General features: G+C 44.6%; 1 protein-coding gene across 2 annotated transcripts in view; it reads right to left on the reverse strand.

Annotated features, from left to right (window-relative positions):
* SPAG17 (sperm associated antigen 17) overlaps nucleotides 1–15520 on the reverse strand; it is a 90639-nt gene that overhangs the window by 21355 nt on the left and 53764 nt on the right. For both annotated transcript variants that reach the window (XR_013232709.1, XM_077345895.1), the window contains exons 27-37: nucleotides 14885–15005; nucleotides 12641–12843; nucleotides 11517–11658; nucleotides 10280–10434; nucleotides 9807–9995; nucleotides 8186–8298; nucleotides 7908–8038; nucleotides 5067–5194; nucleotides 4008–4190; nucleotides 1881–1994; nucleotides 1366–1411 (exon numbers count right to left, since the gene is read on the reverse strand). Coding sequence is in view for 1 of the 2 variants with exons in the window: in XM_077345895.1 (XP_077202010.1) it covers nucleotides 1366–1411; nucleotides 1881–1994; nucleotides 4008–4190; nucleotides 5067–5194; nucleotides 7908–8038; nucleotides 8186–8298; nucleotides 9807–9995; nucleotides 10280–10434; nucleotides 11517–11658; nucleotides 12641–12843; nucleotides 14885–15005 (1525 nt within the window). In the remaining variant the exon portion in view is untranslated. The remainder of the gene's footprint in view (nucleotides 1–1365; nucleotides 1412–1880; nucleotides 1995–4007; nucleotides 4191–5066; nucleotides 5195–7907; nucleotides 8039–8185; nucleotides 8299–9806; nucleotides 9996–10279; nucleotides 10435–11516; nucleotides 11659–12640; nucleotides 12844–14884; nucleotides 15006–15520) is intronic.

Below are 15520 nucleotides of genomic sequence, written 5' to 3' on the forward strand. Positions count from 1 at the left end.
GAGACAGGATGGCTCTCTGTATCTTGAAGAAGGGCAGGGAGTGGTTCCTGCTGGCAGCAGAGGAGAGAGCCCATAATAACAGATTTAAATCATGTGTGGAAGGGTGTACCCTAGATATAAGGAATTTATTTTTTCGCAGCCAGTCCAGCAGTGCAATCAGCTGCCTAAGGAGGTGGTGAGCTCCCCCTCACTGGAGGTCTTTAAGCAGCGGCTGGACAGATCCTTATCCTGGATGCCTTAGGCTGATCCTGCATCGAGCAGGGAGTTGGACTGGATGGCCTGTAGGCCCTTCCAACTCTGTGACTCTGTGAAATCTAGTTATTGTGAGATAGAAAACCTTGCTGCTAAACCCTCTCTTGCAGTGATCGATACTTCAGCAGTTGAGCCTGACATTCAGGAAACTCTGGAAAGTGCTCTTCCGTCAGGCAGAAAAAAACAGCATTCTGACCACTCTCGGAGGGAGACCTGTTTCCTAAGCAGAGCTCTCAGTGTTGCCTCTCCAGGTTTATGTGCTCTTCTTCTTCCCATCCTGCCCCATAACAATAGATCTCTGCTTTGACTTTGCAATTTTCTGTGTGCCCCAGGTCTAAAAATGACAAAGTCTAGACATAACCCTCCTGCTATGTGTTGGCAGAGTTGCAGGATGTACCAGGCTGATTAAAGCAACAAAATAGTTTTATTTAGAAGAGAAACAATGATGTCGGGAAAGGAGGAGAGAGGAGACCTAACTATCTTGCTAGCTGTGGTTTGCAGTCATTCTTCTGCTGTCCTGGAGGCAAGTAGGGAGGAAGTGCACTAAGAAGAGCCAGACGTCCCCTTTTGAGCCGATCAGGAGATATTTTGAAAATCACCACGAAGTTCCTATCCTAACTATGCTGAATATACATCTCCTCTGATGCCTCCTGCATGACACTCGTTATATTCCCCTCCGTCTTGCACCCTGCAGACCTTGCATATCCCGGAGGGAGGGCACATAGGTGTGAAGAGCCACAGTTGGGAGGTTCCTATATGCAATGGGCCTCTTTCCTAGGGAGGACAGTATTCCATCCCCCTAAGGAAATGAGTGCCAGATGGATGACTCAGAGTTCCAGCCAATGGGAACCATGATCTGCTTCCTTTAATGACCAAACTTCACCAGTGCACTTGCTACTCACAGTATCCAGCCCAACCTTCGCACAGTATTTATTCATTGGATATATTTACTCATTGTATATTATATCGCAAAGCAGGCACTATTTAAATAATGTAAGCCATACATGACACAGTTGAGAGGAAGAATTACGAAAGAAGTAGAGGCAGAGGAAAGCAAGCGTTAAAGAAAAGGAGCATCTTAAAAATCCAAAACAACAGAACCTGCATAGTTACCTCCACTGCAGAGATCATCTGAAGACTCTTCAACATTGGGGAAAGACTGCAATGAACACAAATAATTTGAGCAATATGAGTCTCAAAATAATGTTGACGCTAGTAGAGACGGCAATGCTACTTTCCCCCCCCCCAAGCACAAATCCGGCGGTGAAATGATCTACCCCGAAAGAGACAGCAGGGCGTAGTGGTCAGAGTGGGACCTGGGAAAGCCAAGTTTGAATTGCCACTTGGCCACCCAAGGCTGCTTGGGCCAGCCAGGCAATACAAGCCTAATCTACCTCACAGCAGAGAAAACAGGGGAGAGGAGAACATGGTAAGCTGGTTTTAGTTTGCACTAGGGAGGGAGGGAGGGAGGGAGGGAGGAAGGAAGGAAGGAAGGAAGGAAGGAAGGAAGGAAGGAAGGAAGGAAGGAAGGAAGGAAGGAAGGAAGGAAGGAAGGAATGGGGATAATTAGGGAGGGAGGGAAGAAGGAAGGAAGGAGGCGGGCGGGTGGAAGACATAACAGTTCTTACCATCACTAGTTTGAGCAGGTCTGCAGCATTTTTCCTCTCCTCTTCTGTTCTTGGATCCTTAATTACCATTTCTTGCATCTCATCTTCTTGCCTTATAATTTTCTCTATGTATGCCTAAAAGGGCAGTAGAGGAGGAATTGGAGTATCGTGAACATTAGGCTTTTCAACAGAGCAAAGTTTGAGACCAATGGAACCTTTAAGACTAACATGAAAGCTTGCACCTAGAATAAAACTCAGTTGGCATTGATCTTCCGGGCATACTGGCCTCAACCATATGCCTGGTGGAAGAGCTCCATCTTGCAGGCCCTGCAGAACTGTACTAGCTCTGCCAGAGCACTGATGTTCTCTCAAAGCTCCTTCTGCCTTTTTGGCCCTGGGCCTAGTTGAGGCCTGTCACATGTCTGTTTATTAGCTTAAGTATTTATTTGCTTCATGTGTGCCCAGCCTTTCTCCTCATATAAGTAATAGCTAGTATGGGAAGCTAAGGGAATAGGTTAAGGGTTCTTTGAAACACATTTGACAAGTCATGAAGAAAATGACTGTGTTATATAAAGTAGGATTTCTGATGACTTCTGGACAGAGTTTACAGAAGGAAGGGTCCGTCCTGCAGACTGGATCCCCACTGTAGTGCCCATGGGTGCCACAGAATCCATGGACCCCTCCTCTGTCATGTGCCAAGTGTTTTTAGAAAGCAGGTGGTGCCAGAAAACAGTTACACTGACCTGTAGCTGGTCTTATAATAACTAATCTTATATAATTCTAGAAGCTCCAAAGAGTGGTCACCCCTCCCCTACAGAGGGTGACTTTCCCGCCCAAAGTTACATGATATGGGAGGGGCTAGCCCTCTCCCCTCAGTTCTTTTTTGGCCTGTTCAGCAAGCTAACAGACTATTTTACCTCAGGTGACATAAATACTTAGTGTATTTTAAAGAATGGATAAATGAAAATGAACAGACTCGTGGAGTTTATCTCCTCATTCTGACAGAGGAGCGCCATGATTTTCACTCTTGCCACCAAATCACCTCAGAATTTGAGGGAATAATGGTGGCTTGCCTGCAAGTTCTCTAAATACTGGTTTTCTGCCTCTTGCCCATAGCAAGAGTGTCCTGGTAGCAAATTTCCGCCTACTAGCCATTTGGCTAAGTGCCAGGAGCAGTTGGGAATCTCCCCTCCCTTAAAGTCCAGGGGCACCTTTAAGACCAACAGAATTTCATTTTCTCTGAGTTTATTTACAGATTCATAACAGGGGTGCCTGAGGGCACGAGAAAGCTGCAGGGTCGTTACTGGAGTGGCTTTGTTTTGTATCGGTGGTAAATGCTGCTGCTGACTGGGCAGAATAACTGAGCTCCGTAGTCAAATTGTGGTTCTTGCAAGTAGTCCAGACTGCCTTTTGGCCACTAGGTGTAAAAATGTAGATTTTGCTTTGAAGATAAAAGCCCATCTGCCTTGAGAATATCTTATGGTGGGAAGAAGGAGCTCCATAGTAAAATTGTGGTTCTTGCAAGAGAGCCAGTTTGGGGTAGTGGTTAGGAGTGCGGACTTCTAATCTGGCATGCCGGGTTCGATTCTGCACTCCCCCACATGCAGCCAGCTGGGTGACCTTGGGCTCACCACGGCACTGATAAAACTGTTCTGACTGAGCAGTGATATCAGGGCTCTCTCAGCCTCACCCACCCCACAGGGTGTCTGTTGTGGGGAGAGGAATGGGAAGGTGACTGTAAGCCGCTTTGAGCCTCCTTGGGGAATAAGAACCAACTCTTCTTCTTCTTCTTCTTCTAGTCCAGACTGCCTTTTGGCTACTAGGTCTAAAAATGTAGATTTTGCTTTGAAGATCTCAAGGCCCATCTGCCTTGAGAATAACTTATGGTGGGAAGAAGGAGCATTGGTGGGAAAAGGGGGATGTCTATATGTATCCTAAGACTGGCCTTAGCAATAATACCATAATATTCCAGATGTACCCGCTCGGACCCCATTAAACAACTCATTCTTTTCTATGAAGAATGTCTCAGCTGTCTTGTCTCCTTTGAGAGAGTACTCTTGGATTGTGACAGCAGCAGAACTTGACCTCTCAGTGTCTGCAGATTTTGTCATTGTCAGTTTAGCCCAGTCCTCCCAAGGTCTGCCTTACCTTGACAGAAAGCTGCAGTAGATTGCGTCTCTCGTTGCTCACTGGCTCATACTGGATCAGTCGACGAATCTGCAGGACTTTGGGATTTTTCTTTATGGGTGGCGGAGCACTTGCCAACTCCTTAAATTCTATGTCCAGGCCTTTCCAAGCGTGCGTTCCAAAAGGAGGGCCTGGCGTCTTTCTCTGAACCGGGACAAGGAGAAGAGCAGACAATGCCTCATTAAACATTCAGGGGGAGGGTGCATCCTTACAAGTAACTGGTGTAGGACTAGTCTATTATACCAGCCATTCTCAACCTTTTTTGGCCACAGTCCTTTTAGGAGCCCTTCTCAGGTTCCAAAGACCCTTGAAAACAAGGATACAGCACAACAGGAACAGACAGACTGGAAATCATTGGTTATTGAACAGCCAGAAAACTTGAACATTCTGACATACTGGAAGAACTTTAGAAAAGATTGTATGAAATTAAAAGTTTAAACATCTATCAGGCCTAGCACAATCCTTGAGCTTAGTGCTTTTCGGCAAGTTTCATGATGTCATTGTCAGAATGCTATGATTTTGCCATGATTAGTAATCTTTGTAATCTGTTAGCATATAAATAATGTTCTAGTATGAAATGTTAAACTGTCAATTGTTCTACTGTGGTACAAGTTGCTACTGTTAAAAATCTTACATGTTTAAATTATGATGTCTTTCTTGTATTAAGGAAGTTTCATTGTTAACAGCCCTGAGCCACAAGGGAAGGCAGTATATAAACATAATGAAATAAAATAAATAAAATCAATATACACAAGGCAGATTTCCAGAACCTTTGACCAAGTAAAGCATGTGGGTTCACTTTTTCCTTGAACGCATTAATTCAAGAACACACAGAGGAACGGATGAAGTGATTTCTTTTTCTGTCCCTTGATGAAGGTCAACATCCGAGGGATAATTACACAACCACACTGCTAACTGCAGCAAGCTCTGAACATCGCCAAGTGCTGAACAACCCCAAAAGCCTGTGAGATCACTGTTCTGATAACCAAGCATGAAGGAGTCAGTTCAAAAACTGTGTACCTCGACTGGAGGGAAATTCTCCCAGGCCCTTGACTGGAGATTGTAAGGAATAATGTTGGCAGAGTCTCTCTTCATTACCCATCGAGACGCTTCGGTCAAAGGGCAGAGGACGATGATGCTTAGGATGCCTGGTTTCAGAAGGCAAAGAGAGAGGGTAAAGATGCCACTGAGTTCTCAGACCAAACAGAAAAGATGTGTGCTGCTGTGCAAGAGGAATGGAACACAGAACTCATTACATTTTTTTTTTTTTTAAAGGAGGCTAAAAGTCACAGAAACAGCCAGGCCTTGCTGGGGTGGGGGGGGGGGAGGTCTGCTCCATTCGGCATTCAGCAGAGAGCACTTCTGAATGGCTGGAGTACAAGGAAAGATTAAACTGCTTCCAAAGAAATGGAAAACCCCTATCCCGGACAACAGCAGATACAATCAAAGGAAGAAGTGCATTTCCTCAAGGACAGAGTAGTGTTCCTTGGGGGCATGAACCAATGCAGCAAAGCAACTTGACTTGGGGAGGCACTGCCGTTTCTGCCTGGGATCTTCTTGAAACTGTGCCATGGGGGACTGTTCCTGCTCAAGAACACCACCTGCCTCCCCCCCCCCTGCTGTTTTTCTGATCTGAAACATGGGGGAAATGTAGGGCAAATAATGCCATTCAGCATCATTTACCCTCCTCTACCCATGCCATGGTGTAGTTTGTGACAAAACCTGAGCCCCCACAGCACAGTTAAAGGAACTCCAGTCTGGAAACGCACTCTCTTATGTATTTGAGTCCAGTTTTATTCAAGGTGTGAACTTTCATGTGCATGCACACTTCTTCGGACAATGAAATGAAAATTACCAGGCCACATATGTAAAGAAAAGTAGGTTAGTAGTAAATTAAACAGCATCATGAAATATCCAACAAATATGCAGTATAATGAAGATGTTTAGCCTATTCAAGAGCCTTGCTAGAATAATGAGCTGATTTTGAGCTGTGCCCTCTGGGTACAATTCCAGTTCAAAAAGCATAGTCGAAGGAATTAAACAGTCCAGATTAGTGATTAATGGCGGATGCATTCCCAGTTCTAGAAAAAGTAATTAAAAGAGATATGGTGGCATGCCCCTAGAATGAACTCGGGGATGCCCATCTTGTCTAGTTTGTCCCCAAATCTTGTGAATTCAATGAGCTTAGAAGGGTGGAACTCTGCCTAGAGAACCATGAATCAAGAGATTTCTGGTGTGGAAGCTGGCATCTATCAGGAACTAGCTGACGTTCACTGGATGGCGGGAAGTGCTGTCAAGTCCTATACGACTTATGGCAACCACACAGGGTTGTCAAGGCTCGAGATATTCAGAGGTAGTCAGCCATTGCCTACCTCTGTGTAGAGAAGAGATTCCCAACCAGGGGTTTGTGGAGACGTGGCAATCCACAGGAGCCTTGAAGGGGGTCCGCAAGAGCTCTGAACTGGCGTGTTATGGGAGGGGGTGTCTAGGCTGGCTTTTCAGCTCCTGTTCTTCTTTCCGGTCTATGTGAGGCAGAGCCACCACAGTAAGGTGGGGGGAGGGAGCAAAAGGATGACTAAGAGTGTGGGTAGTGAGGTCATTTCTGGGGGTGTACTAAGGCACTGGGATACCATGTTGGCAAACAGTATCCAAAATAGACTTCTGTAGAGTCTTCAATCTTCTATTATTTCTTTATTCTTTTATGTTCAAAACAGTCCCAACGCGTTTCGCCCACTAGCTTTGTCAAGGGACATTTATTGTTTTCAGACCAACTTCAAATTAGCACATATCTCTTAAGCAGAGTATAAGGTCGTTATAACAACAGCTACTCGTAGCTTATGGCGTTCCAGAACCTTGAAGACTCTACAGAAGTCTATTTGTTTGCCACCTTGGTATCCCAGTGCCTCAATGCTTGATTTGTATCTGATCCTTCACTGGGTCGTACCCCTCTCAATTTATCATTTTTATTTCTGGGGATGTAGCAGGGGGCGTGGCCAGCTGACATCACTTTCAGAGTTCCTTGACTGTGGGGCTCCCCCACAGTCAAAAGGTTGAAAAAGGATGGTATAGAGACTCTTACTAATCAGATTTAGATACATCAGAATCTGATGACATCAGGCTAGCTTGTACTTACCCTCATCTTTCATTATCTGCATCTCTAATACTACTTAACAACATGATAACATATATGAGGGGCTTTGAACATCCAAGAGAGAAAAACACATATGTGAAGTGGCAGAGAAGAGTATCAGACTAGGATTTGGGAGAACCAGGTTCGAATCTTTTATTCATTTATTTTCTACACTGAGGAGGTTGCCATTTGCCTCCTCTTTAATCCCCCCTTCAAGTCAATGCCAGCAAGGAACTAAATGTCATGCAGCTCTTTTTTAACCTTCCGTCGTCATTTTAATTTTTCTTTAAATTCAGCAATCTGAGTCTAGCGACAGTCTCATATTGATAGATTCATGCTGCTTGTAAAAAAAAAAAAATTAAAAATGAGGGGAAAAGAGAGCTTGTACAGCCACTGCAGGGGTAAGTGCAGAGTGGGTGGCACAACCTCAATGTGGGTGGGACAGTGACCTTTGAGAGGTGGCAAAAGGCTGGGGTAAAAATCCAAGGGAATCTGTATGCTTTTCAATTACATTTGGACTGGAAGTGAAACAAGGGGAAAATCAGCACAAAAGCACTCGCAGAAAATCCGGGACAATAGCAACCAGAAAGTGATCTGAGCCCCGAAGGGAGGAAAATCAGTGTAGAATGGCAAAGAAAACCCAACAGACATGCCCAGTGAAAATGAGGGAAAATACCCATGCGTCATAGACCTAAGAAAAAGCAGGCTGAGTGGAAAAGAAGCATTCCTACCTGGGCATTCTTGTACTGGCTCTTGAAGAATGACTGACACGGGATCCCCATACGCCATACACAGATATTCATCCGTCTCCCTGGTATGGAGGAGTTCAGTCCCTGAGCCATCAGCATGGACAATGAAGAACCTAAATGGCCAGCCCCACAAATTGGATCAGTTTAAGGTTGCAAATAGGTTACAAGAAAGTGGAATGTCTAAAGGATCACTGAAGGGTCAAAGCTAAGCTACTGAAGACAGTTACCTTTGGAGTACACACATTTCACTGGTTTCATACCTAGGTGTGTGTTCCCCATATATGACAGGCGTTTGAATGTCTACGGGTTCCAATTCTTTCTCATCAGAATCACATCCTGCAATGAATTCGGACGTGCTGCCGTCAACCATCACCTGTGATTAAAAAAAAAACAGGGTTGCACTTACCTGTAATTGTTGTTCATCGAGTGGTGCTCTGTGCATTCCCACATGGGATCTGTAGTAAGCAGAGCCTGCCACGGAGAGCAGCTAGCAAGTTTACTCGTGAAGAAATAACTCCCAGGAGTGTTGCCCCCGCCCATTTGGGAGAGTATGAGGTGTCTTTTCCAACCCAAAGTCACATGATATGGGCGGGGCCAACAGTTTTCTTCCATTGACGGCTCATCCAGATTCGACCTTGAAAGCCCTTGAACACTCTCGACTCAAATCGATCAATGCACTCTTGCGCCTTCTGACTGAACCTCTATGGCCGTTGCCAAAAGACCTTTAGTCTTTGGGCCCTCCCATCTCTAGTCTTAAGAGGTCATCTTTTTACAGGCCTGGCAGGATCCAGTCTTATGGCCTTCCCCAAGGCAAAGAAGACAGGCAGTGTGATAATCATTTTGAGCCATTTTGGCTCCACAATCCAGACATTTTAATAATTAGGCCATAGTCAGTCCCCGAAATTTCCAATCAGAATTTACCTCAGAAGTCTGAGGCGCAGAGAACCTTTCCTGTCTGGTGCCAAGAAAAGAACCGAGGAGTGTTGGCCCCACCCACATCATGTGATTTTGGGAGGGAAAGGTCACCTCATACTCTTGCAAAGTGGGGGCCAACACCCCTGGGAGTTATTTCTTCATGAGTAAATTTGCTAGCTCCTCTCCATGTCAGGCTCTTACTGCAGAACCCATGTGAGAATGATGAACCCAGAACTGCTTCTCAACAACAGTTGGGCTCAAAAGACCATCTGGACATTGGGTTATTGGCCAGCATGCCCACAGATATCAGGGTCAAATGACATGACATGTTTTTTGGTGAGTCAGGTTTGAACTTGGTTTCCCACAGCCAAACGGCAGCTTCAGGAAATGTTATTTTTAAACTCTGCGGGCTCCCGACTTAACTTGGAACTGTAGTTTGGGAGGAGGAGAGGATCCTGTCCCCCACACTAATTTCCTGAACCCAAATGATCCCAGTGGAGAGTCATTTTCATAACTTTATATATTAATTAGATTAGATTTCTATTAAATTTCTATACCACCCTTCCCAACACTCAGGGTGGTTTACAATATGAAGATATTCAGTTAAACCATAATAATACAATTAAGTTAAACAGTTACATTACGAGAAACAATTTGTGTTAAAACTGTAGCCATTGTTCATTCATTGATCTGTATTACGATACCAGGCACATTCACATTTATTTAAAATTTGTCTCAGTCTTAAAAAAGATTGGACGATACCCCAGTCAAAACACTTTTATCGATTTTATTGCTTAGGGCTGATCCTGCATAGAGCAGGGGGTTGGATTAGATGGCCTGTATGGCCCCTTCCAACTCTATGATTCTATGATTCTATGATTCTATGATTGCCGTCCAATATAAAGCCAAGCTTGTAAAAAAAGAACAGCATACACATTATTGCAGCTACAAAGCTTAGTACTTTACCTTGAAAATGTTTCCTGCAGGATCTGTCATCTGGCAGGCAATGTTGGAGTTATGCTTCATAATGTATTTCCCTATCTCGTCCTCCTTATTGTAAACAAGCTTGCCTCCACATTTCTCAAATGACTCTGGGGAGTAAACTGCAGTGCAGTTTTCATCTATGAAGAGGAGGCCTTTGTTCACGGGCAATACCTATTGGAATAAAGAAAGTAGTTTTAGCCCTGACTTGGACAGCCTGGGCTAGTCTGCTCTCATCAGAACTGAGAAGCTAAGCAGGGTTGATCCTGGTTAGTATTTGGATGGGTCCCTTCTACTGTATTGGTCCTTCTAGTCCGGAAGTCTCCAGAGTCCAAAGGTTTTTGAGTATATAGTCATTGCAGAATCAGAGTATTGGATGTATGGAAAACAACAGAAGACTCTGGTATGAAAATAAGAAGTCAGAATGTTTTGGCACACATTGTCAATTTAGAACTCACTTGATACCTTCCTTGTGGCTTTGCTATGACTGAGGTTCCGTCGGCAAAAATGGCACAACAGGCGCTGTCCTCAGAGTTTGTGATGATGGTTGCAAAGTTTGGATTCTCCACGCGCAAGCACTTCACCCTCCGTGTGATGATTTTGGGCTCAGCGTCTGCAAACGAAATCAGACCAGCATACTTCAGAAGAGTGGGTATACAGATGTGTGGGAATGTTTAGGCCAGCCGTTTTTCAACCTTTTGACCAGGGAGGACACCCTTAAACATTTTCCTAGCTTTGAGGAACCCCAGAAGTGGTGGCATGCCTCTTCAAGGAAGTGAGCGTGGAAGTAAGATGTGGGAGCCAGCCAGACCATCAATCCATCCATCATTTACCATTTCCATTGTGGAGAAAAAGTAGGCCTGGAAAGCAAGAGCGCCAGTAGGCTCCAGTGATGTCTAATGATGTCAGTGGCCACCTAAAGTTTTGGGAAAGCCCATGTAAATCCAAGGGAGCTCTTGCCAAACCCCAGGGTTCCCTGGAATCCAGGTTCGGAATCCCTGGTCTAGGCAATGGACTAACACCATTTCTTAGAAAGAGTTATTTCCTAGTATTTGCAAAGCAGGTAGGTTTTATATATTACTTCTTTTCATGAAAATTAACATCAGTTATCAATATGGCCCAAGTTAGCCCAATCCATTCAGTCAATTTATTTGCATGTAGCCATAAGCCACTACAAAAATGAAGCAAAGTTATTAAAACATTTCAAAGTATAATGCAAAATAAACAATGCAAATGGGAATATGCCTACTGATCCATTTAAAAAAAATATTCAGATTGTATATGACAAACTATTTGCTCTCGCTAGTGCCTCTTTAGCGATTATCTTCTCCACTGCATGGGCAATGACATTTGGTTGGGAACAAAAGAATTAGTATTGATAACAAGAAAGTCAAGTTTTTCCTTATCAGATCAGCCATAATCTGTCAATCACAGTAAAAGAGATGCACACCCAGTCTCTGAGCTGATTGTTGTCTACTGAGTTATCTAAGAGGTCATCTGGGATGGAATAATGTGATAGAAGATTATTTAGAAATCTAGAGCCAGCTGGATCTTTGGACATCAAAAGCTTAAACGATGGCTCGCTGATTGAACTTAAACTTGCTATTTTATATTTATATTTCTTGCTATATTATATTTCACCTGTCTCCGGGTGATATCCCACACCTGCGTAACAAAGTGCACGCTCATCTATACCTGCTTCCTCACTGCTCTCAGGTGCAATCTCATCACACTCTTGGAAGAAGGTGGTTATCCGGGTGCTGTCAGCGTGATCCACTATCCTGGAGCCATCTGTTTTCTCCACTATGACCACCCGGTCTTCCCTCATTGTCATGACCTGGAATGACAAAAGACAATTGATGAAATGTTAGGGGTGGATTGAAGTTCTTGAACATTAAAATCAAACATAAAAATGACATGTATTCTGGAGGTGATGTGGGAGCTGAGTTTTACTCATACTCTGGGCTGCCCAAAGGACAAGGAAGTAGTTTCCTGCTCAAATCAAGCCTGAACTTTCCTTAGAAGCTAAAAGGACCAACAGAGGCTATCATACACATTGTGAGAAGATGAGAGTCCCTGCTAGGAAAAGTTGAAGGCAGCAGGAAAAGAAGAAGAGCCAACATGAGATGGATTGACTCAAGGTTCCAGTTTAATTTATTGCTTGTGGCAGGATGTGTATCTGATAGCAGATACATTAATTTGTTCAGCTCACAAAGAGCAGATATGGTGATTAGAACCCATCTCCAGGAATTTATCCCTGGGATCTGAAAATAAGGGACAAACCGAAATGCAGCGAGATGGATGGACTCAATCAAGGAAGAAGAAGGGGTCCCGAAATGGCTTACAATTGCCTTTCTCTTCCTCTCCCCACAACAGAGACCCTGTAAGGATGGTGGGGCTGAGAGAGCTCTGAGAGAACTGTGACTGCCCCACAGATATCCAGCTGGCTGCATGTGGAGGAGGAGGTGGGAATCAAAACTGGTTCTCCAGATTAGAGACCGCCGGTCTCAACCACGACCCCATGTTGGCTCTCAGGACGCCACAACCCTTGGTGTGCAAGACCTGAGCAAGACTGTTTCCCAAAGAAAGTTTGGGAAGAGGTCATTAATTCATAGCGTTGTTTGAAATGACTTTATGGCACTTCAGCCACACACACACACACACAGTTCCTCTTCCACTTTTAGGAAAATAGTATTTTTGCTTTATTAAGAGAAATTCATGAAAACAGATGTAGGATGGAAGCCTCCATGCCAGCTATGAATTCTATGGTGACAATTCAGGAATTTCAAAATGCCTTAGAAGTGGACGTGTGACATTACCGTTCCATTCACTGGATCCGTGGCCTGGTAGGACAGAAGTGGCTTCAGGTCCAGTCTCTCAGACCCCTTGGTGCCCACTTGAACCCCCAGTGGGGTGGTGGTGATCCAGGTGCCTGCCAGGGAGTCGGGGGAGTGGTCGTTATCCAACATATCCGGGACAGCTATTTCGGTGACTTCAGCCTTTGCACCCTTGGTGCCTTTCTCTGGGTAGTCAGAAGAAGAAAAGGAAGATGAATGGTATAAAACAGGCTGTCTCAACCAGGGGTTTGTGTAACTGGGGTTTCTTGATAGCAGCTACTCCCAGGATAGGCAGGAAGACGACTGGAGCAGGGTGCCTCCCACCACGCAGGACAGGAAGTTGAAAATTAGTCCTGCCTCCCAGTTAGAGTGGCGGGAAACACCCACCGAGGCGTCCTCCTGAATGTCAAGAGAGAAGGGTATATTTAAATGTTTCACAAATTTTTAAACAATATAAAAAATTATCAGGTGACATGACCATATATGGTCATGTTGACTGCCCCGCTTCCCGAAATAGCCAATGATGGGCCTGGAGGGGGTAGGAAGGGGTGGGGCCTTGGGTGGGCATGTACACAGTTGTGCTCCCCAACCATATTGTGCATGGTTGTGCCACTTCTGGGGTTTCTCAAAGCCTGAAGAATGTTTGGTAGGTTTCTCAATGGTAAAAAAGTTGAGATACTTGTTGATGAATTAGGCATTCGGGCCTCAAGGACCAAGATACAGTCCCCTACGCAACAGGGCAGAGTGAATGGCCTTTAGTGCCTAGAGTTTAGCACAGGATACAACTGGTTGCATCTTCAAAGACAAAACACTGTGGGATCCTATCTCACAAGCAAGCTATACTAGCCAGGGTACATGCAATAAAATAGAATACAAGGCAGCTCAAGAGAAACGGCAAACATCATCATGGTTTTGACAATACTCAAGTACAAACTTTGGATATGGATATGTACACCTCTCACAAATGTATCTGACTATTCCAGATCTCTAGTTCCTCTGCCTCTTCGAAATCCTTCCAGATCTCTAGTTCCTCTGCCTCTTCGAAATCCTGCCTGTACTTCTGGAAGTTCTCGGTCCACATATTGCTGGAGCCTAGCTTGTAGGATTTTGAGCATAACTTTGCTAGCATGAGAAATGAGTGCAATGGTGCAGTAGTTTGAACATTCTTTGGCAAATCAACGCTTTGTGATGAGCATTTGCCAATGTGACTCATATTACTACTATTATAACATACACTACTTTGGGAGAGGAACCACTGATGAAGATAGACAGAAAGCGGGTTATTTAGCATAGGATCCCGTTTTGGTTGACTCTTTATGACTGACTCTTTATTTGGACTTTTACGGATAATACAGAGAGGATACTACATTACTTTGCCTTGTGATTCCTTTTTTTCTGAGTTTATATTGAGGAATCCACGGTTCTGTGCTTGATTGGTAATTTATCCCAACTATATTCTGCATGATCATGCCACTTCGGAGGTTTTGGGAAGTCTGAAGAATGTTTCAGGGGTTTCTCAACCATAGAAAAGGTGAGAAAGGCTGCTCTACAGAATTATTCTGTAATTCTGAATAATTATTCTGCTGTGCAGAATTATTCTGTAGAAGAGCAGGAAAAAAAAAACAGCTGGCCTTTCAAAAGCTTCCATGAATAGTTAACTGCTTTCAGGAATCAACTTCTTATTACTTCATCTACCTGTTTGGGAAGACTATGTAGGATTCCCCTTGAAGCAGGGTTGGTTTCTCCATCTAGGACATGTAGAAGAAGATGATGAGTTGGTTTTTATGCCCTGCTTTCCACTGCTTGGAAGAGTCTCAAAGCAGCTTACAATTGCTTTTCTTTCCTCTCCCCACAACAAACAACCTGTGAGTTGGGTGGGGTTGAGAGAGCTCTGCTAGAGCCTGCTCTGTGACAACAGCTTTAATAGGTGTGTGACTAGTTCAAGGTCACCCAGGTTGCATATGGAGGAGTGGGGAATCCAAGCCAGCTCACCAGATTAGAAGCCGCCGCTGTTAACCACACCAAGCTGGCTAAGAGCCCCATACTTCCAGGGACCTCACGTGGTGCCTTGCCCCATCCATAGCCTCTCTACTCTCTCGTTTTCCCTCTTTAAGGATCCTCAGAGTGACACCCCTGTCCACTGTGCCCCTAGTTTGGCTGAAGTGGAAACTATGAGAAAAGTTGACGCCTGTCGTAATTCATTCTGAAAACAGGAAGGGTCCTTACTCTTCTTGGTGCTCGGCTCCGGAGGAGTGACCTCTGTGTGCGGTGTACTTGGCGCAGGGGGAGGTGGCATCACAGGACCGGAATCAGGGCTTCTAATCACGGTCCCATCCGCAAACAGAATCTAGGGAAGACGTCCATGTCAAAATTCTCACAGTCAATAACCGCAACATTCTATGACACTCTTTAGATGAAATATCCAACTATTGGCCTTATATGAATGAACCTTGGGCTTATGCGTTGTCCTTTTACCTGCAGGCACTGAGACGTCCCATTAAGGCACATCAGAACTAGTCTTTACATTCAAACCACCAAGTTACATTCTCTGTGTGTCTTTCAAACCAGAACTAGATCCCAAAATTTAGGGGAGGTTCTAAACCAGAATTAGCTGATTTGCTTGCAGCACGAGAGAGTAAAACGGAGCACAAGATGGAGAGGAAGCATGGAAGCAAACAAGTCTGAGGCTTGTTCAGATAATGCCAAATTACAGTGTGCCCCTGCTCCCTGTCCGCTCTGCCAGATTGCGTATTCCTGCTCCTCTTTTCTCCCCACCAGATTGTATTCTCCTGTTCCTCTCCCTTCCCCTTGACTGTGCTCTCACTCCTCCTTCCCCTCTGCTGAACTGTGTATTCTCACCCC

This window comes from Paroedura picta, chromosome 7 (assembly GCF_049243985.1).
Source record: "Paroedura picta isolate Pp20150507F chromosome 7, Ppicta_v3.0, whole genome shotgun sequence".
Classification (NCBI taxonomy): Eukaryota; Metazoa; Chordata; class Lepidosauria; order Squamata; family Gekkonidae; genus Paroedura; species Paroedura picta.